The sequence below is a fragment of the Rhipicephalus sanguineus genome, chromosome 9, assembly GCF_013339695.2.
Source record: "Rhipicephalus sanguineus isolate Rsan-2018 chromosome 9, BIME_Rsan_1.4, whole genome shotgun sequence".
NCBI lineage: Eukaryota > Metazoa > Arthropoda > Arachnida > Ixodida > Ixodidae > Rhipicephalus > Rhipicephalus sanguineus.
Window position 1 is genome coordinate 73,934,689 of NC_051184.2, and position 22,959 is coordinate 73,957,647.

The 22,959-nt window shown below is 45.8% G+C and overlaps 1 protein-coding gene across 1 annotated transcript in view; it reads left to right on the forward strand.

Annotated features, from left to right (window-relative positions):
- Window positions 1-19,621, forward strand: part of LOC119405646 (DNA (cytosine-5)-methyltransferase 3C) — a 34,411-nt gene extending 14,790 nt beyond the window's left edge. Inside the window, exons 6-11 of the mRNA XM_049419471.1 lie at window positions 877-967; window positions 7,678-7,829; window positions 13,305-13,390; window positions 14,825-14,900; window positions 18,045-18,163; window positions 19,457-19,621. Of these exons, the coding sequence (XP_049275428.1) occupies window positions 877-967; window positions 7,678-7,829; window positions 13,305-13,390; window positions 14,825-14,900; window positions 18,045-18,163; window positions 19,457-19,610 (678 nt within the window). The 3' untranslated portion in view covers window positions 19,611-19,621. The remainder of the gene's footprint in view (window positions 1-876; window positions 968-7,677; window positions 7,830-13,304; window positions 13,391-14,824; window positions 14,901-18,044; window positions 18,164-19,456) is intronic.
- Window positions 19,622-22,959: the final 3,338 nt, after the last annotated feature.

Consider the following 22,959-nt stretch of genomic DNA (forward strand, 5'->3'; position numbering starts at 1 on the left):
CACGAGACTACCTTTCTAATCAGGTGCCGTTCACTAGCGCTGCGAGCACACATTTTAAGGGCGGGGTCAGGACTCCTAGAAATTCTCCTTGATCAACTGAAGAACGTGATTACGTTCTGTACTCGCAAAGGATTGCTATACACGGGTACCATTTCGCTTAAAGCGATTGCCACAGTGCGTGAAAAGAGCTGATGTTAGTCCTTGACATTTATAAAATGAGTGGCCTTCTTCTGATGAAGTTGGGTCGTGGTACCAACGTTAATAAAGTGCAATAAGAATGAATTGTTTTCGTGGCTGCAGGTCACATTTTTCACTGTTGCACCGACACTGCAAAATAAACTCAGATATCCAATAATAAGAGTGCCTTGGTGGGCGAGTAGATACAGTAATGTGTAGTGGGATGCCATTGAAGAAAAAAGAAAGAAGGAAAATTACGAGTGAAAAAAGACAAATTATTAGAGAGCTGTTCAGGATTTCCAGACGTGACGAACTCTCACCCACTTTTTTAACCATGAATTTTCTGGTCTGTCTATCACTCGCTGGAAACCTATAGTGACGTAAGCATTATGGCTATTGAAGTTTTGCTTTGGTGGATGAAGACAAAGCAAGTCAGGCCCCATTAAGGATATGTTTGTGCTGACCGCTGCACAAGATGCCGTTCTTTTCGCACCACTTCGAAGTAGCAAGGAAGGTAATGCGATTTGTTGAATAAAAGCTATTGTAATTTCCCATGGGTGGTCGTCATGTGAAAGCTAAGAGTAAAACTTTGAAAATTAATAAAGATCTTATCACCAGTCTTCTGGCATATGCGCGCAGGCATGTAACAGCGGAATCGTTTAGGTGAGTGTTTCTCAACGTGCGTTGTTTGTACTGCAGCTTCAGGAACTGTGTCCCATCGACCTGCTTATTGGAGGCTCCCCTTGCAGCGATCTCGCCCTGGTCAACCCAAATAGGAAGGGCCTGTATGGTGAGTGTCCTCCTGAGAGAGCAGGAAGTTCTGCGACTGTGCAAATGTGCGATTAGGCAGTGAGCTTAGTGAAATTGACGTTAACGTTGAAGTAATGCGCTGTGCGCGAAACTTGCTGCCTGTGTCCAAGATGGCCGTAATGTGCTTTATGGCGCTGCATTGCATTCGCTGGCACCAACAGACCGCATCTATGAACATTCGTCTGTACAAGGACCACAGTTCCGATATTTTGTTTTGCCACGCCTCGTGTGGTATTGATAGTGTAGGGGACAGTGTGTTTCGGGTAAGCGTTTGATGAAGTGACTTCAATGGAAACGGACGAGATTTATAAGCGGAGGCATGGGGTTAAACCAGCTAATAATAATAACAATATCTGGGGTTTAACGTCTCAAAACCACGATATGATTATGAGAAACGCTGTAGTGGAGGGCTCCGGAAATTTAGACCACCTGGGGTTCTTTAACGTGCACCTAAATCTAAGTACACGGGCGTCAAACATTTTCGGCTCCATCGAAAATGCAGCCGCTGCGGCCGGGACTCGATCCCGCGACCTTTGGGTCAGCAATCGAGCGCCATAACCACTAGACCACCGTGGCGGGGCGGGGTTAAACCAGCTGTTGAATGAAGCGACTTATTTTGTCACCGCAGCAGTCTCTATAGTTTGTATAATTTTTCTCAAGTTACTCATTGTTCTCAAAGAACCAATTGAGATCCTAATTTTTTTATTTTCACCGCGATACTAATGTAGTGATCCAAAGGAATCGGTTGGAGAAGGCGGAAAAGAAGAGGGTAGAAGAAGAGGTAAAAGAGGTGGAGGAATGTAAATAAAATGGCTGAAAGCAAACTGGTTTCGTTGGAACTTTATATTTGGCTTAGCCTTTGACAGGATCCGGAAGATGTGGGTGACCTTCTACCTCACACAGCGGGACGGCGAGCCACGGATCGCAGGCTACGAGCTAGACGGCGAGAACTTCGTTGCGGCGCCAGAAGAGATGACAACACCTGGCCGAATCGAATCCATCGCCACCATTGCCAAAGAGCCAATCAGCGACGTCATCGCCAGAGGTACTGTGAAGATAAATGTACCTTTTTCGGAGTTCGAAGCCTGGGAAAAGCAAAACACCATTAAGGAGCAACCACCGAGCCATTCTGATGCAATGACAGATACGTCAAGCTGGTCGAACGCTCTTTCTCAGTTCACTTGGTTGCAAAAGCAGCAACTACAGCACCAGCAAGCACTCTTGACGGTTCTGGCATCAGACAGGACTCGTCACATGGCAGTAAACCCGGACAGCTTTGACGGCAGTTCCGGTGTAGATTATTGGTTGAACGCATTCGAATGTGCATGTGAGCAGAATCATTGGTACACGGACCGCGACAAAATACGAAATATGCGAGCATGCCTTTCTGGAAATGCCAAACAATGGTTTGACTTGCGTTTTGCCCAACACAAGGAAGATTCATGGCAGTCATGGAAGGACAGCTGTGTCAGTGCCTTCCGAAAGAATGCAGTAGAATTATGGGACAAAGCCATCAAGTATGAACAAAACAGTGACAACCTAGTCGACTATTTCTTCATAAAACAACAATTGCTGTATAACGCTGATCCGAACCTTCCAGAATCATGTGTCGTGCCACTTATAATACAGGGAATGAAGAAAGGAAGTCGAATGCAAATGGAACTCAAGGCACCTGTAACCTCTGAGGAGCTGCTTCATGGTTTGAAGTACATTAGTTCTGACTCTACAGATGCAATCGGGTTGAAAGATTCACCACCGCAACCAAATGAAGCAGGATCCTCTAGAAAAGGTGTCTTCCCGTACGAGAATTGCGTGACAGATCAGCCGTCACATCAATTCTATGAGACTGACACTTTACTTGGAGAATCGTTGCATAATTGTGTGCAGGGGCATTTAGTGGAGCGAGAGACCGTTTTTATTGTAAGCCCAAACATTCTTTTCGCTGCGATGGTTGTCAATGGTTCCAGCGTTTCAGCGCTGATCGACACAGGTGCTTCAGTGAGCCTGATTAACGAGGAGATAGTACCTAAAGATGACATCTGTCCAGGAAAACCAATCAGGGTGTGTAGCTATGACGGAACTTGCAGGGAGTTCACGAAATGGACCGAGGCAGAAGTTCGCTTCAGAGGCCGGGTAGTACGGGTGAAAAGCCTCGTAATGTCGGGTGTTAATTTTGATTTTCTTCTGTCCCGACCCGACATGAAACTTCTGAAAATAAACATACTGTGGAACGATGTCATAACAACTGACAATGTCGAAAGTTGCTCCCATATTAGAGGAACGCATCCTAAAATTGTAAAGTGCGCCGAAGAAGTCACGTCGAAGTACGCGGAACTCATTTCTGTTGGCACTTATCCCACAGCTACCACAGCGATTGAAGTTCCTTTCGAACTACGTGACAAAAACGTCGTAAGAAAGAAGCCGTATGCCTTGAGTCACGAGAAGAAGACTTGGTTAAGACAGGAGCTTCAAGGCATGCTAGACGCGGGCATCATTCGACCATCCACGTCTTCGTTTGCGTCACCAATTACGATCGTGCCCAAAGAAGATGGATCGTTCCGGTTATGCACAGATTACCGACTCATCAACCGGCAGACAGACTTGTTTCCTTTCCCAATGCCAAGAATTGATGAGATAATTGATGAGACCGGCGGGTGTGAATGGTTCTCCAGGATAGACTTGTGTAAAGGATATTGGCAGGTACCTTTGAGCGAAGACACGAAGAAGTTTACGGCGTTCGTTACACCATTTGATGTGTACGAGTACAACCGGCTCCCGTTTGGGTGGAAGAATTCAGGTGCATTTTTCCAGAAAATGATGAATTCTGTACTGAAAGATTTCATTGGGAAGTTTTGTAATGTGTACGTCGACGACATCTTAGTTTATTCAAGGACCAGAGACGACCATGCGATCCACCTGTCGGCAGTGCTGCAAGCGCTCAGTGATGCACAACTAAAAATTAATGCAAAGAAGAGTGAGTTCTTTTGCCGGACCGTAGTATTTCTCGGCAGGCGCTTTGACGGCAAGACAAAGAGTACCAAGGAAGAAAGTGTGCAGCGAATCAGGTCTCTTGCGAAGCCCCATGACGTTCATTCCCTTCGTGTGTTTTTAGGTCTTGCAGGACACTTCAGAGCTTTTATAAAAGACTACGCTAAAAAGACGAAGTGTCTCACCACCTTAACACAGAAAGGCGTCCCGTTCATGTGGTCTGACGAATGTGAACGAGCCTATTCGGAACTGGTTACAATCATTTCTTCTGACCCTGTGCTAACGCTGCCGGATTTCACGTTACCCTTCGAGCTCTACACCGATGCTTCACACTACGGAAGCTGGAGCTGTTCTTTACCAAAGAGATGACAAAGAGCCGGCGTCCCGACAACTACAAGTAATCGGATATTTTTCGTACACATTTACGAAAGCCCAAATTAATTACTGCACCACAGAGAAAGAAGCTCTGGCAGTTGTCATGGCCTTGAGATATTTCAGGACATACTTGGAAGGCAGATGTTTTAAATTGTTCACCGACAACCAGGCCTTGACTTATCTGCTTCATCTCGCACAGCCAAAGGGGAGAATTGCACGATGGACAAGCGAGATCCAACAGTACACCTTCGAGGTAGCTCATCGCCCTGGACAAAATCACCAGGATGCTGATGCCTTGTCCAGACTGCATATACCACAAGAAACAGAAGCTGAACACGTCAACTTTATAAAGCTGTGGGAAGGTACAGGAAAATTGACATTTAAGAACGGAAAGGTAGACGTGCCGGCGACAGAAGTGCAAGCTATTCTGAGGCTGTACCATAACAGTCCAGAATCTGGAGGACATGATGGATTTTGGAGAACGTACAGAAAGCTCACTGCAAGATTCACTTGGCCGAACATGAAAGCGGATGTCGCTAACTACATTAAGACATGCCACGAATGCCAGCTCTTCAAAGCTAAGTTTAGGCCACGAGGGAATAAAATGGTAATGCCGGTATACTCGGAGGTACCTTTTGAAGTACTTCACCTCGACTTTGCGGAAGTCAAGAAGAAAGGCGAGGGCGTACGAAAAACTCAAGCGTTTTTGGTTGCCGTGGACGAGTGCACACGATATGTTGCTGCTAAGGCCGGCCGGGAAGATGCGAATTCAGTGATATCACTCCTGGAGCGGAATGTGTTCAAGGATGTCAAAGTTATTGTTGCCGACAATGGACCAGCTTTTCGAAGTCTTAAGCTTCGACGATGGGCAGAAGAAAGAGGCATTAAATTACGTTTCCCAGCACCATACCACCCTGAAGCTAATTCCCTTGCAGAGAGGATGATTAGAGACTTGAAGATGTTTATGTCTTTATACCCAGACTTCAAAGGCGGGTGGAAGTGTGCTCTGGAGGCGGCTGTATCCCATCACAATCGCTCCTATACTGCAGGACTTGGATGCAGTCCCAACTTTGCGGCTTTCGGAAAATCAAGCTGGTTGCCTGCTGATCAAGAGCTTGGGTTGGTTGACAAGATCGTTCTCAAGGAAAAACCTATGGCGGAAGAAAAGAAACAACGATATCGCCAGACGGTGAAAAGGAACTTCGATAAGCGTCATCGATCAGAGATACCCGATGTGCAAGCCTGGAAGCATGATTCTTGTGCGCAAAGGTCTTGACTCGAAGTCTCCGTTTACGGGTCCCTACTTCGTCACGAAGATCGCAAAACAACAAGGTATACTGAAGACAGTTTATTACCAGGGACCTCGCGGCAAGATCGAAGAGGCGTCGCTCGCAAATATACTTCCATACCATCTCCGGAGAGATGAAAACAGGAGCCTGGGAGGATGTAGTGATCCAAAGGAATCGGTTGGAGAAGGCGGAAAAGAAGAGGGTAGAAGAAGAGGTAGAAGAGGTGGAGGAATGTAAATAAAATGGCTGAAAGCAAACTGCTTTCGTTGGAACTTTATAACTAAGTCTAATGAAAATATTTTATAAGAAACACTAAGGCAAACAACTTGCTTTTTTTCTGTCGAAGTGCGGCCAATAATTTTTTTTAAATGCGAAGCATTTCTTAGCGAACTTCTGCGACTTTGACCGTATCTATCTATCTATCTATCTATCTAGCCGCCTACGACTTTGTGCTCTCCTGGTTGCTTGGTTAATCGAATGTGCACCAAAATTGGTATGGCGTAACATGACTGTATGACGAACATAAATGACAAGTCATAACATGAAACTCATGACACGAATGTCATGTACAGCATGATTTACATGCTACGCTCATGGTGCGCTGGCGGCCGTTTCGCTAGCTTGATATACACAAAAATTGGTATCTTGTGACGTGACTGTGTGACGAACATAAATAACACGAGTTAACATGAAAATCATGACACGCATGTCATGTACAACATGACTTACGTGCCACGCTCATGGTGCGCTGGCGGCCGTTTCGCTAGCTTGATATACACCAATATTGGTCTCTTCCGACGTGACCGTGTGACGAACATAAATAACACGAGTTATCATGAAAATCATGACACGCATGTCATGTACAACATGACTTACGTGCCACGCTCATGGTGCGCTGGCGGCCGTTTCGCTAGCTTGATATACACCAATATTGGTCTCTTACGACGTGACCGTGTGACGAACATAAATAACACGAGTTATCATGAAAATCATGACACGCATGTCATGTACAGCATGACTTACGTGCCACGCTCATGGCGCGCTGGTGGCCGTTTCGCTAGCTTGATCTACCTCGGAATTGGTCTTGCGCGACGTCACTGTGTGACGAACATAAATAATAGGAGTTAACATGAAAACCATGACACGCATTTTCCTCAATGACATACAAGACGATGTATGCAGCTCTTTGCTGGCTGCTTCGCATTACATCGATTCCCACAATGCGTGGGATCTGCCGGCTTTTTTCACTCACAGTTGTTTCACTGCTTTTTTTTAACATTCGCTGCACCATGACAATATATTCGTAACTGCAGTGCTCTATCTACTTCCTTGACTGTGAAGTCATAAACAGGATTTCCTCCGAGGGTTAGTGTGCCAAAATCATTATCCAATTATGACGGACGCGTAGAAGCGGACTGGGTTAAATTTTGACCACGTGGGTTTATTTATTATGCACCCGAATCTACGTACGCAGATTTTATCCCATGGAAATGTGGCTGATGTGGTCGCAAACTGAACGTGCTCCTTCGTGCTTCACAGCGCGACGTCTTAGCCGCTAAACTGCCGCGGCAAATCACTGCGGAACCATTTAGGCCACAATTATTGACGCAGAACGACTGACGCTTTCTCACTCCATCGGAGTCCTCAATAGGTTAGGATTAGCAGGATGTTTACTATGGATCAAAGTTGTACGTTGTGCTTGTTGTTGCAGCATTTTGTAGGATAATGGAGCTGCGCCCCCGACACTGGACACGAGGAAACGCGAAACAGAAGCACCCTTGACGCTCACTCATACAGTGCAAAATGGGCGTCTGTTTGTCATTTCCCCGTGTCCAGTGTTGGGTGAACAACTCCTTTACCATACAAAATGTTGAATACTGTTTCGTTAAAATTATCATGACAAGACATTTGTTCAGCCGTCTCGTGAGTGTGATTAAGTAGGTCACATTTTTACACCTGATTGTGTTCAGCTGGGCTCTGCATGTTGTGTTGTCCTCAACGACTTCAAATGTATTGTGGGTTTTCTCTATGTCGGCAGATCCTACAGGTACAGGAATTCTCTTTTTCGAGTTTTACCGAGTCTTCCGCACTGTGCAACAATCAAACGGTGGGACGCACCTTTTTTGGATGTTTGAGAACGTTGTTGCCATGCCACGGGAGTATCGGCGCATCATTTCGCGTTTTCTACAGGTGAGTGTACGGTGGACATATTTAGTAACGCAGCTTAGCGACAGTTATTTAGAAAGCGCCGCGAGTATTAGACCAGCTGAATCCATCCTACTTTATCACATCGGTGCTTAGTCCACTGACATCATTCTCCTGTGTATTTTGCTCCCTACTTCGTCGAAGGGAGAAACCCTGTGTGAACAGTGCGTCTCAAAGGGGAATTTACTGCAAAAAAGTTGCAAAGGCAGTTAAGTGTCCTCTCCGGAGGCATCTAAAATCCCAGTTACATGGGGAAAGTCGTACGCGGGACAAACCGGCACATGCGTTAATGTGAGTTTAGGAGTGCATAATTTGTCCATAAAAAAACCAAATGCGTTAATTTATGCGTCGCATTGTAGCATGTGTGGCTGCCTAACCGTTTTTATTATTACGAATATCCTGTCAAGATGCAGATGCCAGAAAATTAGGAGGATATTGAGGTTTTCCAGATCAGCAGAATGGCAGAAGCAAGCGCCCGTCAAGGATTGTCCTCCTTAGAAGACAGATTATGCTTACCTGCTCCGCGTGTACATGCTGTTAGGTGATATGCTATGTTACGAAATAAGTTTTTATCATGTCTGCATCGCTTTTCTGTATTTTGCTTCTTCTAACTTTATGTATTTTCAATAAAACTGCCAGTGGCGAGTCAACGTTCTATGTTGTTGCTTCTGTTCCATATGTATTCGTCTCATCGCGCTTCCGATGCTGCCGTACCAACTAGCCTAACTATGGACCTTGTCCAACTGGATCTAGCTGAATAACAAAGGGTTGGACTTTCAAAAAAACGTTTTCTATTATGCAGTTGTACCACTTTCACTACAACTAATGGGCATTTCTTTTTTTGTGCTTGTATGCAGTAGGCTCATTTTAGTGTACCGACTTTCCCAGCACATAGCTCGGCTGCTCTACAAATCCAGCCTAAAATTGGTCTGACGAGTGACCGCTGGCCGTTTGGGCCTCTCTGCACTATCTATAGCGTAAACTTCATAGTTACGAAGCCGACAGCTCAAGTGAACGCGCCAGCAAGATGTTCTATTGTGGCTCATCTAAGTTGTGACCTGATCATGCAACTATGGGTATATACAAGAAAGTGACGCGTTTCAGGAGTCTCGTAAGTGCATTAGAATGCGCTGAGGGAGACCATATCGGCTTATTGGAATTGCATCACACTTGATGATCGCGCAAGCTAAATGACAGGCAGAACAAAAGAGGCACACTCGACAAACCTGAGCGCTTTCAGCAACTTATTCATTTTTCTGGGATCCCGCTCCATATACGTTAATGCGTCATACGTCACGTGTGCATAGCTTTGTAACATAAACGAGAAACAATATACAATGCTCATACATATCCGAAAGACATGACGAAACAACATCATTAACGCAGGCAAATGTTTTTCTGTGTGCAGCTAAAGCAGTCTACCACGAATACATGTATTGGAGTTCATTATTTTGCAAGACATTTGATGGACTCCTAACGCATGGGTGACGAAGTCCTGAAATTCTGCTTGCTTTCATTATCAAAAGCGTTGTCTTACACTGTCTTCTCGATTTAAAGAAACAGCTATAAATAGGTGTGAGATGCTACGCACGCACAATCATTTTAACACAAACGTGTTCTATGCCGGGGTCCACCAAGACTTCAGCGCTGTATTTTCGTCATGAAAATGATGCCGAAGAAATATGCACGATCAGTGGGCAAGCAAAATAAGTTTCGTTAACGGGAGTCGAACCCACGACCTCTCGGTCCGGGCACGCTATCCACCGTGCCACACTCGACACACACTCTGGAGGCTTTACAAGTGCGTCTTTTATATCTCACACTTTCCTCTCGCAGTGCTCTTAGTCGAAGGGGTGGTGTCGCCCTCTGGTAGCGGTAAAGTGAAGTAATGCACGATGACCGTGGCCTCCGTGATTAGCTCCTGCAACGCGTCGTTGCTACGCGTCCGTCCCATTCGCGCGTTTCCAGTAGGAGAATGGTAATTTTGTCAACACCTTAACACACACCGCGAGGTTGTGACCTTAGCGCAAGCGTCGGCCTCGCTCAAAGCATCCATCCATACCAAAAATAGCTCTGCGACGCACGCCTGCCTCGCCTGGCTGTGATACTGCGTTCCCCGTTAAAGCTCGGCCGGTCAAAAATCGTGGCCCGGCTACAAGCGAGACATGACGGGTGTTGCGTATCCCTCTAGTCCGGCCGTGGTCTTAAATAACTCTTTAACATGTCACGGGATGGCGACCTTAGCCCAAGTTCTGCGTCCAATCAGCGACGCTCTTCTGGCTGTCACGCCGCTTTTTCTTATTACGCTCTCATCGTTAAATACTACAGCCACCACAAGGGTTTGTTTATTCACTGGCGATGGACGTTAGCCGTCGAGGTAAAGACGTACCACCAAGCGTCAACGTGGGTGCATGTACGTTAAACGGTGCTATAGCAGCCAAACACTAATAGACATTATGCCAGCCCTCTCATATCAATGTACAGTAAACAATCAAATATTTTGTTAAGGACATGTTTTTCTTTCGTGTCCTACCGATTCCTATGACGGAGGGATAAACCATGTTTTCTTTGGCCAAGACTGCCATCGATTGGAACAATCTTCTCTCAGACATCTTCCTGCACGTCAACCATGCCCATTTCAAAAAACGCTGTTGAGTCATACTTTGTGAAAAATAACTTGTTTATTTCTAAAACCTCTCCTGTAAACCCTATGTACAGGGCCTTGACGTATTTCAATAAATCAATAAATGAAGCAACGCCGCGTCCTGTCTGTTGTCTTCACCTTGTCCGTTGTCCTTTTTTGCGCTAATTATATCTGAAGTCAGTTCGCGCCGACTAGCCCAACTCGCATCTCTAATAAAAGAAGGCAGCAGAGTTTCAAGGTTTGCTGATGCATCGGTGAGTAGTTCCTGAATTGTCAGCTAAAGAACCCGAGTACATGTGTTCGTGGTAAAGTGTTCTTAGAGGAGCCAAATGGGTAAAAAAATGTGCCTGCACGTGGTCACTGACGTTGTTTCGTCATATCTGTGAGATGTGTCTGTGAGTGGTTCACGGTTTTTACAATGGAGTTGATAAGCTTTTTGTTCTGCCGTGCGGGGCACCAGAAAACTATCATCATCATGAAGCGGAACGCGCTGTATTCGTGATCTTCATCCGCATCTTAATCGTCTGCTTTGCTCCCAGAACACCTGCGCCGATTTGTCCGCCGGCGTGATATGCAATCGGTTGATGGGCGAGAGAACGAGTGCTGGGAGGGAGAGAAAAAGAGAAATGAGGAGAAAGAAAGGAAAAGAAAACAAAAAAACAAAGCGAGATGACGAGTTCAGACAGAAAGAAAGAAAGAAACAGAAAGAGATAAGTAGAGACTGAGAAAGAGAAGAAAGAAATAGACAGAGACAAAAAGAGATAGGAAGGAACAGACACAAAAAAGAGATAGAAAGAACAGGGCAAGCGTAGTTATCTATAGTATAGTATAGGAAGGGATGGGAAAAATGTTGAGGAGGAGGGAAAGGAGGAGGGCAACGCTACCAGCTCCGCTGCTTCCTCAGTCTTCGCACCACCTGGGCGAAGATGCCTCAAAATTTTTTTTAAGGAAAGCTTGGTATGAGTTACATATTTCAGTGGCAGCGTTATCGTACGGAAAAAAAATATTACACCATCTCCCGCTAAAGGGGACCATGAGGCGATGCGAAGCAGGAGCACTTGCACGATCGCGTTCCGTTGGCGTTCGTTGGACATGCTACCGACCTCGCGTCGCGGAACGCGAAGAGGAACGCTACGCGCATCGTGTCTTCCCTCTAGCCTGGCCGTTAATTCTCACAGGGCGAGCGGGGAACGCGGTCGTCAGGCGCGCGAGGGTGGAGCGTAGGAGAGAAGAGAGAGGGGGAGGCGACGCGCGCATGCGCTGGCGCCCATCGCGGCGTTACGCAGGGGAGGGCCACACCATCTCCCGCTAAAGGGGATCATGAGGCGATGCGAAGCAGCGTTTCGGCATGTCTATCCCGCGTTTAAGAGGAGGAGTGAAGTGGTGGAGGGGAGAGGGGAAGTGGAGAGGGGGACAGGAGAGCAGGTGTGTGGAGAGGGTTTGCGTATGCGCAGTAAGAGGGGTGACGCCGCATACCGTTTGAGCTCCGCCATAAGATGCTTCGCATCTAAAAGAAATCTAGGCACCGATTCGTTGACCGTACAAAAATACGGCCTTCGAAAGTGTGTCCGTCACATGCGTACTTGTATGCGTCCTTTTGCAATAACTGATGCTGTCTCGATATTGGGCTTGTCGGCGATTAACCGTTTCTGGTATGGAAATCTATCTTTAATCGAGGCCACTTGTCACTTCACGTTGACACATTTCATTGTGGCCTGGATATGAACGCATGAACTCACGTTCCGGGGCCGGCGCCGGAACGTGAGTCATTAGGCACGATGCCAACTGCATAGGCGCGCCCCCACAAAGAAATATAGAAACACAGAAACAAGCAATGATTGAAAAAAGAATAATAAGAAATAATAATTGTTTGGGTTTTACGGCCCAAAACCGCGATATGATTGAGAGAGACGCCGTGGTGGTGGGCGCCGGAAATATTGAACATCTGGTGTCTTTTAACGTGCATGTAAATCTAAGTACGCGGGCATCTAGCATTTCGCTGTTTTCTAAATGTGGCCGCCGCGGCCGTGATTGGTTCCCACGACCTTCGGGTCAGCAGTCGAGCAGTGTAGCCACTGGACTACTGTGGCGGGTGGATGATGGAAAGAAAGAAATAAAGAATGGACAAAGAGCAGTAGGTCAGACACCCACACGCCAGGCTTCACTTGCCCTCATTTTCCCGATAGGGGAGGGGCTCCTGTTTTTATGTTAGAGATATATGAGTACATGACGTGTGACGTATTGAGAGAATATGTACCAGCGGGATCAGAGAAAAATAGGTTATTGAAAGTTATCGCTGTGTTGCGTCGAGTGTGCCTTTGCTGTTGCCCCTGTCATTTAGCTTGTGGTGCCATTAAGCAGGATAGAATACGCTGTTCGAATCATTTTACCTTGAATTAAAATGCCGGCGCTTTCAATACTGTCACTGCTTTCCATGGAGGGGTTATTATCACCTTTTAACAAGAAATTTATTTTAACCTATACTTTGATTGCACATGGTGAAGATAGTGTTGCGCACTACACACACATTTTTACTTAAGAAGGCGTGTTGGGTAGCAGATACACTAACCTCGCTTCGGCATCAATATTTACCTCATTTTTGTGGTGTCAAGGAAACTGCAATAATCAGGCTGCTATCGGTGTATTAAATGTGAACGTAGAAAGACATTAGTTATGCGCGCTATTTAGGATCTTCTGGCCTTTTCCGCCGTACAAGTGAAGCCTGCGGATGGCGTCTGTATGTGTGGTAATGACCGTAAAAGCGGAAGTTAAAGGCAAGGCGCTAGCATACAATATGGGGTTTATCTACGTTGCAGTGTGAGCCGGCACTCTTGGATGCCTGCAGTTTCTCGCCGCAAGCAAGGGCTCGACTATTCTGGGGAAATATCCCTGCAATGCATGTGTGAGTATCACGATTTTTTTTTCAGTGCCACGATTTTTTTTCATTCATACCTTGCCGAAAAAAGCGTTGAACGCTGTAAATATCAGATTGTATCATGCGCTGACAGTTCGGTATGCTCGCTTGCTGTGTTGATTTGGAGTAACGCAGTGGAATATGCTACGTCACATTTTCATGTCGCCGACTCATCCCATAAGGTCTCCGTCCCCCCCCCCCCGTCTATATCAACGGAGGGAGGAGGGTATGTCTGCTTCTCTTCCTTCTCAGCAATCTCGAGCACCCCGTCCCATTTTCTAAGTTGTCACTGGCAGCTTCTGTGTTCTATTTTGCAGGGTTGTGTTGAGTGGTCTGTAACATTTCATTTGACATGTTTGTTTTCTTTGACTGAAAGCTTCTTATAGCATCATTAACGCAATCATCTACGGCTTTTTATGCGTTTATATTATCACCTATATTTTTAAATCGTGGCAATAGGGGTAAAAGCCCATGAAAGAGGGCGAAACTCATGCCTATATATATTGCCACGCCCACTTCTTGTTTTATTTCGATGTATTCGGGTTTGACCAGAAAGGACGGTTACCAACGCTCGACGCTGTCTGCGAAGCAGTGTTCGAGAAGCTTCACGATTTTAGTAGATCGTTTTGTTAAGATTGCGCGCCGCACGCGAATGCTCCAGCTTTGTCGAGAGATACCGCCGCCACCCGCGATATCGCTGGAAAGGTCCATAGCGCCTGTATAAAAGCCGACGCGCTTGACCGCTTGTCAGTTTTTCGGCGGTCGACGCTCTGTTCGCCACTATCAGCGTACGCTGTGTATCAGTGTATTGCTGTATTTCAGTTTCCCGGTCACAAGTTCGGCCAAATAAAAGGTTTCATCTCGGATACGCTGTCTGCTGCCTTCGTCGACTTCACGACCACGTGAGAATATATTACTTAGGGCGGAAAAATAGGAAACTAGCCTTCGCTGTAATAATATGTATGTTTCGCATGTAGCTATAGAATGCGCTGCTCAATCTTAATATTGCCGCAAGTACTACTCTGAAAGTTTTCTTCTCTGAAAACTGCAGAGTAGACATATCACATGCATGCAATGATTTTTACTCACATGATTGAGTCGTAAAGGTGTGAAACACTGATGCAGACTTGCGAAATTCGTTATTTGGAACTGCGCCATAAGCCAAGATGCATCTAGACCCAACTCTTCTACCATCCCTAGTACGCCAATATATGCTTGCTTCATGTGAAGCAGTTAGGAAACATGGGTAGTTCCGAATAACTACAGTACGGCCCAACGCGAAAGAACTTGTGCAGGGTTTATCGGCCTTTTATGTTGGTGCCAGTTATTTATGTTCCTTGGCGGTAGCGTGCAGAGGAGAATATTGAAAGACCTTGTTCCAATAAAAGGACAACAGCGATGCGCCGTCTTACACCGCCGCAGATCCCTAAATCCTGAACTCGTGCAGAGTACCAGCCTGCAGAGCATCCTTCATCCAATGCTGAGTAGGAAGGCTGTGGTAAGTACCACATCTGCTAATTGCATGGTTGTTACGAAACGAGGCGATTGTGCTTTTGGAACTCCTGATGTGGAGATACATTTTTTTCGAAATACTTTATACCTGCACAGAGGTATATTTAAACGGCAGGGAGAGGACTGAAGGCCGCTGTTCTTATACTTGCTACGTTTTGACCGCAGTCTGCACATGAGACCACAGTGGTCGCATAGATGACGATATCGCTTTGCTCGCGATCGTTCACTCTTGCGTAGCCAACCAGATCCACGTAATAGTGTGAAAACAGTGCTATAAACATGAATTTCACAGCAAAGAAATGAACGAAAGAGGAATTAAGCAATGGCTTGTTTTCTCGTTTAGACAAAGCCTAATGGAGCCAACGGAAAACGAAGCCAAAGAAGGATAGGGGTTACGATTGCTAGTCTTGAATTTTGGTCTGGCAATTACAACATTAATAGAATAAAATTAACGTGGGGAAAAAATACTTAGACCAGAGCTACAATCTTCAGATTACGCATCCGGTGCTCTGCCAATTGAGCTTCGGCGGCTGTCGTTCCCCCGTCCACTTTCTTGGGAATTTCTATGTGCGTAATCATCGGAGTTTCAGCATAGGAGTGTTATAGAAAATGAATGAAAGGGAATCCAAAATGGTATGTCGCTTGAGCGAAAGTTTCGAGAAGAATCATTTTCGTCAGGGCAGCAACACAACCTTTATCACTGTCAAGTAGTACAAGGCAAAAAAAGAAAAAAAAACATGGCTGATCCCTCCGTCCTAGGAATCGGTATAACACGAAAGTGAAACGTGTCTTCACAGAAGTAGCGCTCATAGTGTAGTGATATGTGAGAGCTTGTACAATGTCTATTCGTGTTTGGCAGCTATAACACCGTTTGACGTGGATGCACCCATGTTAACAGCATGTATCTATCGCGACGACTAACGCCCATGATCATGATTAAACCGTTGCGCACGGTAGCTGAAGGTGTGAACATATGTTTGGACACAGCGAGTCGTGAATCCCGCGTAAGGATGATATTAACAAGCTCATAATCAGCACATGTACCCGGTATGCACTTCTTCAAAGCGTCGTCAATTAAGGAGAGAAACGGCACGGTGTGCGCTTTCTAGCAATGGGTGACCGACGCCTGTGCTCATGCATACATAACACACACTGCGCTTCAGCAACACGGGAGGTAGAGGTTCGTAGCCTGAGCCGCAAACGCGTGCGTCCCGCTGGTTTCTGTCTCGCAGGCGCTGCTCTCGCTCCACCAAGGCACGACATTTGCCCGTCGAAATCGCGTCCTTTCTGCAACGCGTATTGCAGCAGTTTTGTTAGTCGGTGCTATCGCAATTGAAGCAGTCGGCGGCGGAGAAATCCCGTTGGTGCACGTGGAAGCTGCACTACTCCGATGAGCCGACGCACGCTAACACGAAGCCAAAGGCAAAGAACGTAACTGCGTCAAGGGTGCCTCGGCGACGCCAGCGCGGCCAGTCTACCTCTATGGTATCGAGACGCTTTAACCCCGACCTCCGATATCGCGTGCAATCTCGGAGTAAGCGCTAGTAAGTGTCGATCGTGAAGCATTACTTCTTTTCACATCTCACAGACGGCGGCACCGCCTCGCTCCGCCCGCGGCGAAAGAGAGTGTGTGAAAGATCTAAGGCGCGTTCGCGTCGTGTCTAGCATCTCCCGAGTTAGCTTAGTCGGTAGGGCGTCGGGCGCTTGCCGTCGCGGCCGCAACGTCGTGGGTTCGATTACCAGCAGGGTATCATTTCTTGGTTTTTTCCTTTCTCACCCGTTGGCGTCCATTTTATAAACGTCCTATCCGTGACGTATGTACTTGGTGGACCCCGGCATAAAACACTTTCGTGTTAAAAAAACAACGACGGGGGTGGCTAAAACAACGGACACGGTGCGGCAAAGCTATTGTCGCTCTAAATAACATTCAAGGCGACAGATCCATGAACAAATCCCCCTGGATTCCTCATGCATAGCCTAAGACGATTTAAAGGCGAATGCCTTCTTTTTCTTCACAGTTAATGTATTGATCCTTCCTGCCCCGCTCCGAAAGCTTTCTGCCCCTATAACGTGGTTTCGCGCTGCCTCCAGTATCGGAGGCATTCAAAGCTTTCTGCACCTCACTTGGTTTTGTACTGCCTCCGTGATCGGCCCACTTATGTCCAAGGGACGATGTAGTGCAATGACGTCATCAGGTGACGTCACGTTATGTGAAGTCATGATGACGTCATAAGCTTTGGTTGTCTGTGGCGTCATGTGGTGACGTCATCAAGTGCTTGTCATTTTTTAGGAGCGAAGGTCCTTATATGATCACCTTGTCGCTTGTCGCTCCGTCCGGCTTTCCCCCGCCGTCGCGTCTCCCGTATCATTCAATAGATGACGCTGTCCCATAGAGATAAAAAAATAAAATAAAAAATAAAAAAATAAAAATAAAATAATAAAGAAAAAAATCTAAAAAAAAAGAAAACGAAAAATGAAAAATAATCAAAGCGGCGTATCGCTTTGATTACTGCTAAGCGAAGCCACTGAACATTTCACGGTGTAACCATGATTGCTTCAGGAACTTCGCCCAAGCTCTTCATCATTCACCCGTGGATATGCTGTAGTTTTTTTCATAACTCGTGTAGACGCCGCCGACGCCGACGTTCAATTTTCGCGTTTCGTGAGGCATCTAAGGCTTTCGCCTTAATAAAAGCTAACACAAATGCAATATACAGCACTTGTTACACTACACACTTCCTTCGCTGTATGGTTCGTGTTTTAGCGCTGTTTTAATCTCAGTGAACATCGGTCAAATACAGGACCAAGTCACGCGCTCTTGGAGGTATGCTTCCTCAGGCACCCAGGCCGAAATAAATACGCATAGGCGCCAATATTGCGCATTATCCATTAATGTGCTCGCCAAATGTGCATGCACAACGCGTCCATGGGCGGGCGCCTTACAGTCTCTAGTAGAAACAACCGCCAGTGAGCTCCGATAACCAGATTTATTCGCCAGGTGTTATTTTTCATAGCCTATTTTTCATCGTTAGACCGGAACACGCGGTCACTGCTGAGAGATGGCTGAGCATGCGCCTTTCCCAAAATGCTCATCATGTGTGTACGAGCTTGTGTGTCGCGCTATTCGCAGGTCACTAAAGTGCGGACAGTGACAACCAATCCAAACTCTTTGCGGCAAACCAAGCATGGAGTCCTGCCTATCACCATGAATGGAGAAGAAGACGTGCTGTGGGCCACAGAGCTAGAAGAGTGGGTGCCAATTTCTTTAAGCGGTGGGAGGTATCATATCTGCACACGTTTCCCGCGACACCCCAGATAGTCACGTGGAGGTCAATCTTTAGATGGGCGACTGCGGGCCAGTTCCGACGCTTTTGAAGTTTACGCCCCTGGGTGGAGATCGCACATGACAGTGAATGCACCGTTAAAGATTGACAGACGCCTTTAGCGGCCCGTCTGTCACTTTTATGCTTTCTTTTATATCTGGCCTATCCTGCCCCCCCCCCCGCTTAATTTACGGGAGTTACGTTAGCTAGGCTGTCAGCTTGGTCGAGCATACTATACGGCCACGTTGGCCAAGTCAGGTGGCTGACTAGACTAGGTGGTGATTCATGTCGGCAGTGACGAGGAGCGCGAAAAACAACACAGGGCGTAAAAACCCATCGCGCGGGACCAGTGGCAGTGTAAAAGAGGCTTTGACTGATTTATTTCACACAGCCTTCTAGCTCCCTATAATAGGAGCAGGAATGTAGAGTTCGGTCTGCTACTAAACATTCAAGTTGTATCATGTTTAAATAGAACTCCGTTTTCGCCACTTTGTAAGCACTACGACTAGTGTCGTTCTGGAAAAGTTGACTCCGGCGGAATTATTAGCACTGCATCAATTATCACCGTCCACACATATTTCAAACTGAATCTTTCTGGTACTGGAGTGTCCTACTCAGCGTATCGTGCTCTGGGTGCCTTGCTTCTGTCCGCTGGCGCTCAAATGTTTTAAATGTGCCACACCCAACAAACGGCACTCTCTTAGACACTGCATCAAGGCTTGCCAGGTGTCTGATTGTTTAATGTAAGCATCTCCCACCTTCACTGAATGAAATGAGGGCCATTTTTGCCAAGGCGCTCGTTTATTTGTTGGACAGAGCGAAATGAATGAAACAGACAGTTAAGCCGTGAAAAGTATACAGGCGAATAATTGTTGTATTTAACTGTACAGTGTAGTAATTTTTAAGATCATCGAAATGAAATAATGTGGGCAAAATAGCACTTATGTGGGATCCAAACACACAACATCTGAAGGCTGTGGGTTCGAAATCCCACAGATGGAAATGGTGCTTTTTCATCCACTAATGCGTTTTAGTCTTCATAATAATGTCTGCACTATGGTTCAAGCCAACAATTAATTGACCCTATGCTTTCTTTGTCCTAATTGGTTGTTGGAATCATTTGGTTGTGTCCCACTTCATTCGCGGCTCTTTATTCGTCAAAGTTCACGCTTCTTGGATTTTATGTACCACTGCCACTGCTCTCACCTTTCACGCGCAGGCTGTTCGGATTCCCGAGGCACTACACTGACGTGGGCAACATTTCGCTGGGCAAACGACGCCAGCTGCTGGGAAAGGCCTGGAGTGTGCCAGTCGTGTGCCATATTTTGCGGCCACTGCGATCATTCTTCCGCCACGCACAAGCGACAGCCTGATCCTGGAAAAAAATGTTATTGTTCGTTGGCTGTGTAAACTGCGCGAGGACAGAGACCGAGCGCACACAATGACTCGGATAGCCTTGTGACTACATACAATCGCCGTTTGAATGCGGCAGCGTATTCTTTGAAAATTTCTGGCTTTCCTTGCAAAAAGGTTTGAGGTGTTTCCAGAATCGAACCACAAAGGATGCGCCTGGGTAGAAGAACATATCTCAATTTTTTCGTTTCGTAAAATTTTTTACTCTCGCACGTGCGCTAAAGTTATTTTGCTTTTAATATTCCCATTGTGTTGCGCTCTCCAAATGACCGAGAAACTCTTTTCACTTGAGGAAGCAACGTTCACATCTGTAAAGCATTGCTAAAAAGGTCCCTATCGTGTTGCAATACTTGCAATAATTCGGAGTAGGAACGCGACATATATTTCTACTTGATAATGTAGGTATAAAAAATATTGTGCCGTAATGGTGAACGGAGGTCAGTACAACTCCACATACTGCAAAGATTAACTAATTTTGGTCCTTTAAATGCTGTGGTGTATAGCTTCGTGGCAGAAGTTGTAACAGAAATCTTCTGAAATAAAATGTCAGTTTTTACCAAATCGTTTGTAGTGACAGATAACTAACAGACTACACGACGTCCGATGTGAACGCATATATCATTTACCATTGGCTTACTTATACAACTAACACATGGCTGCGTGACCACAGACATGTATTATGCATCCCTGCACAGGCCATGAACGCTCGCTACTGGTGGCGCATTGAATCGTGCTGGCAGCGGGGAGATTTTCCACGTTTCGGTCACATTTTGTTAGGCGCAATGCACCTTAGAATCTCGGCGTGTCGGCGTGCATCGTGCATCGTTGTCTGCTGTCCGGATGGTCCATTTACTTGAGCGCAAGTGAGGGTGCCACCGCCTCAGTGCTCGCCATATGGCGAGAGTGAGCGAACGGCGCGCGTTGACTGTGGAAACGCTCTTTCTGCGATGAACGCTCAACTACCAGCTCGCAAGGAGCGAGAACGCGCCCTCGCCCGCGAGAGACGACGGCGACGCAGGCAGCATCTACTAGAGAGTTTCTTGATTGAAAAAAGCGACTGCTCGCGCGGCGCAACCGTTCCCCGGCCACCCAGTATATATAGGCACTGAATCTAGAGCTGCACTGTAGTGCCGGTGGGAGATTTTTCTTGTGCGCGTGTTGATCTATAAAGATTCGCAGCGTGCACGTTAACCAAAAGCGGACTGCGGGTCTCTGTGTCTAATCTCTCTTTTGTCTCTCTTTGCCCATTAGCAGTGATTTTGCTGTGGGAAACACTGGCGCACACTGCATGTTTCGCTCCTCCACAGGTTTCACGTTAGTGGTGGTGAAACAGTCTTGTTAATATTTTTTTACTAGGCACTTGATTGACTCCTTGTGCATGTGTCCAGAAGTCGCGAAATTCTGCTTGCTTTCATTATCAAATGCGTTGTCTCGCTCTTTCTTCTCTATCTAAAGATTTAAAGAAACGGCTATCAAAAGGAGCAGTAAGTACGAGAAGCTACGCACGTGCAGTCATTTGTTGTCAAGACTGCCATCGATTGGAACAATCTTCCTTTAGACATCTTCCTTCACGGCAACCATGCTCACTTCAAAAACGCTGTTGAGTCATATTTTGTGAACATTAACTCGTTTGTTTCTACCACCCCTCTTGTAAAACCCCATGTACAGGGTCCTTGAGGTATTTCAATAAATACATAAATAAACTTGTGCCACGTCCTACCTGTTGTCTTCACCTTTTCTATTTTCCTTTTTTGCGGTAATTATATCTGAAGTTAGTTCGCGCCGACTAGCCCAACTCACATCTCTAATAAAAGAAGGCAGCAGAATTTGAACATTTGTTGATGCATGGGTGAGTATAGTCCGTCAATTGTCAACTAAAGAACTAGGGTACATGTGTTAGTAGTGAAGTGTTCTTCGAGGAGCAAAATGGAAAAAAAAATGTGCCTGCACGTGGTCAGTGATGTTGGTTCGTCATATCTGTGAGATGTGTCTGTGAGTGGTTCACGGTTTTTACAATGGAGCGGATAAGCTTTTTGTTATGCCGTGAGGGGACACCAGAAAACTATCGTCATCATGATGCGGCGCGCGCTCTACTCGTTATCTTCATCTCCATCCTCTTCTTCATCTGCTTCGCTCCGAGAACGCCTGCGCTGATATGTTCGGCGTGGTATGCAATCGTCTGATGGCCGAGAGAACGAGTACTGAGAGTGAGAGAGAAATAGAGAGGAAAGGTAGGAAAAGAGAAAAAATAGAAGCTGAGAGAACGAGTTGAGAGAAAGAAAGAAAAAGAAAGGGAGAGAGAGAGAGAGAAGAAAGAAAAATATATACAGATAATGATATAGACAGAGAGAAAAAAAATATAGAAAGGAACAGACACAAATAAAGATATAGAAAAGACAGAGAGCAAGCATACCCGTGTATAGTATAGCATAGCAAGGAGTGGGGAAGAAATGGCGAAGCTTGCACTAAGCTGCGCAAGACTTGAAACAGCCAGGATTGTGTAGGCTAATCTGGTTGCTTCTAGGTCGATTCTAGACCTTAGCTAGGTAATGTAGGTTGTTTCTAGGTTGCTTCTAGGTCGTTGCTAGGGTTCAGATAGGTGATGCTAGGTTGTTTCTACGTTGATTCAGAGCGCAGGGAGCTTCGAGTTAAACCACAGACAGTCACAGACGCGATACGGATGTCCGAACTGCAGAGACAGAACCTCGCGCCGAAACCAAGCGTTCGCACCTTTTATAAATGTACACTGTAAAAAATATTTTGTGAAAAAAAAAAACAACAGAAATTCTCTGGCAGCTCTCTTGCCACAATCTTTTTGTAAAGCTATGTTTTCTATTATGAAGTTTTCTGTGTTTTAACAGGTTTTTTTCGTTTTACTTTACAGAAGTTTTCTGTATAAACACAATGTTCAGTTTTGCGTTACAGAAAAAACTTGGTTTTCTGTTGGTCTTCTTTCTGTTATTTCACTGTTATTTTCTCTTTTACAGTACAGAATTTTTATGTTTAAAAACACGTTTCAGTTTTCAGACACTGAAAATAACTGTTTTCTGTTCTCATTTATCTGTGATTTCGCTAATAGTGTCTGTTATCATTTACAGAAACGTTACATATAAGTACAAGTTCGGATATCGAGTCACAAAGGCTGTGTTTTCTGTTACTGCCTTGCGGCTATTTCATTACTGCATTTTAACCCGGGAACATAATTTTTATGCATAAAGATCAACTTATATATATAATGACTTAGAAAAGCATACAGCAGTACTAAAAAGTAGTTATGTCACTTGTCCAAGCGATACGCAGAAATATTTT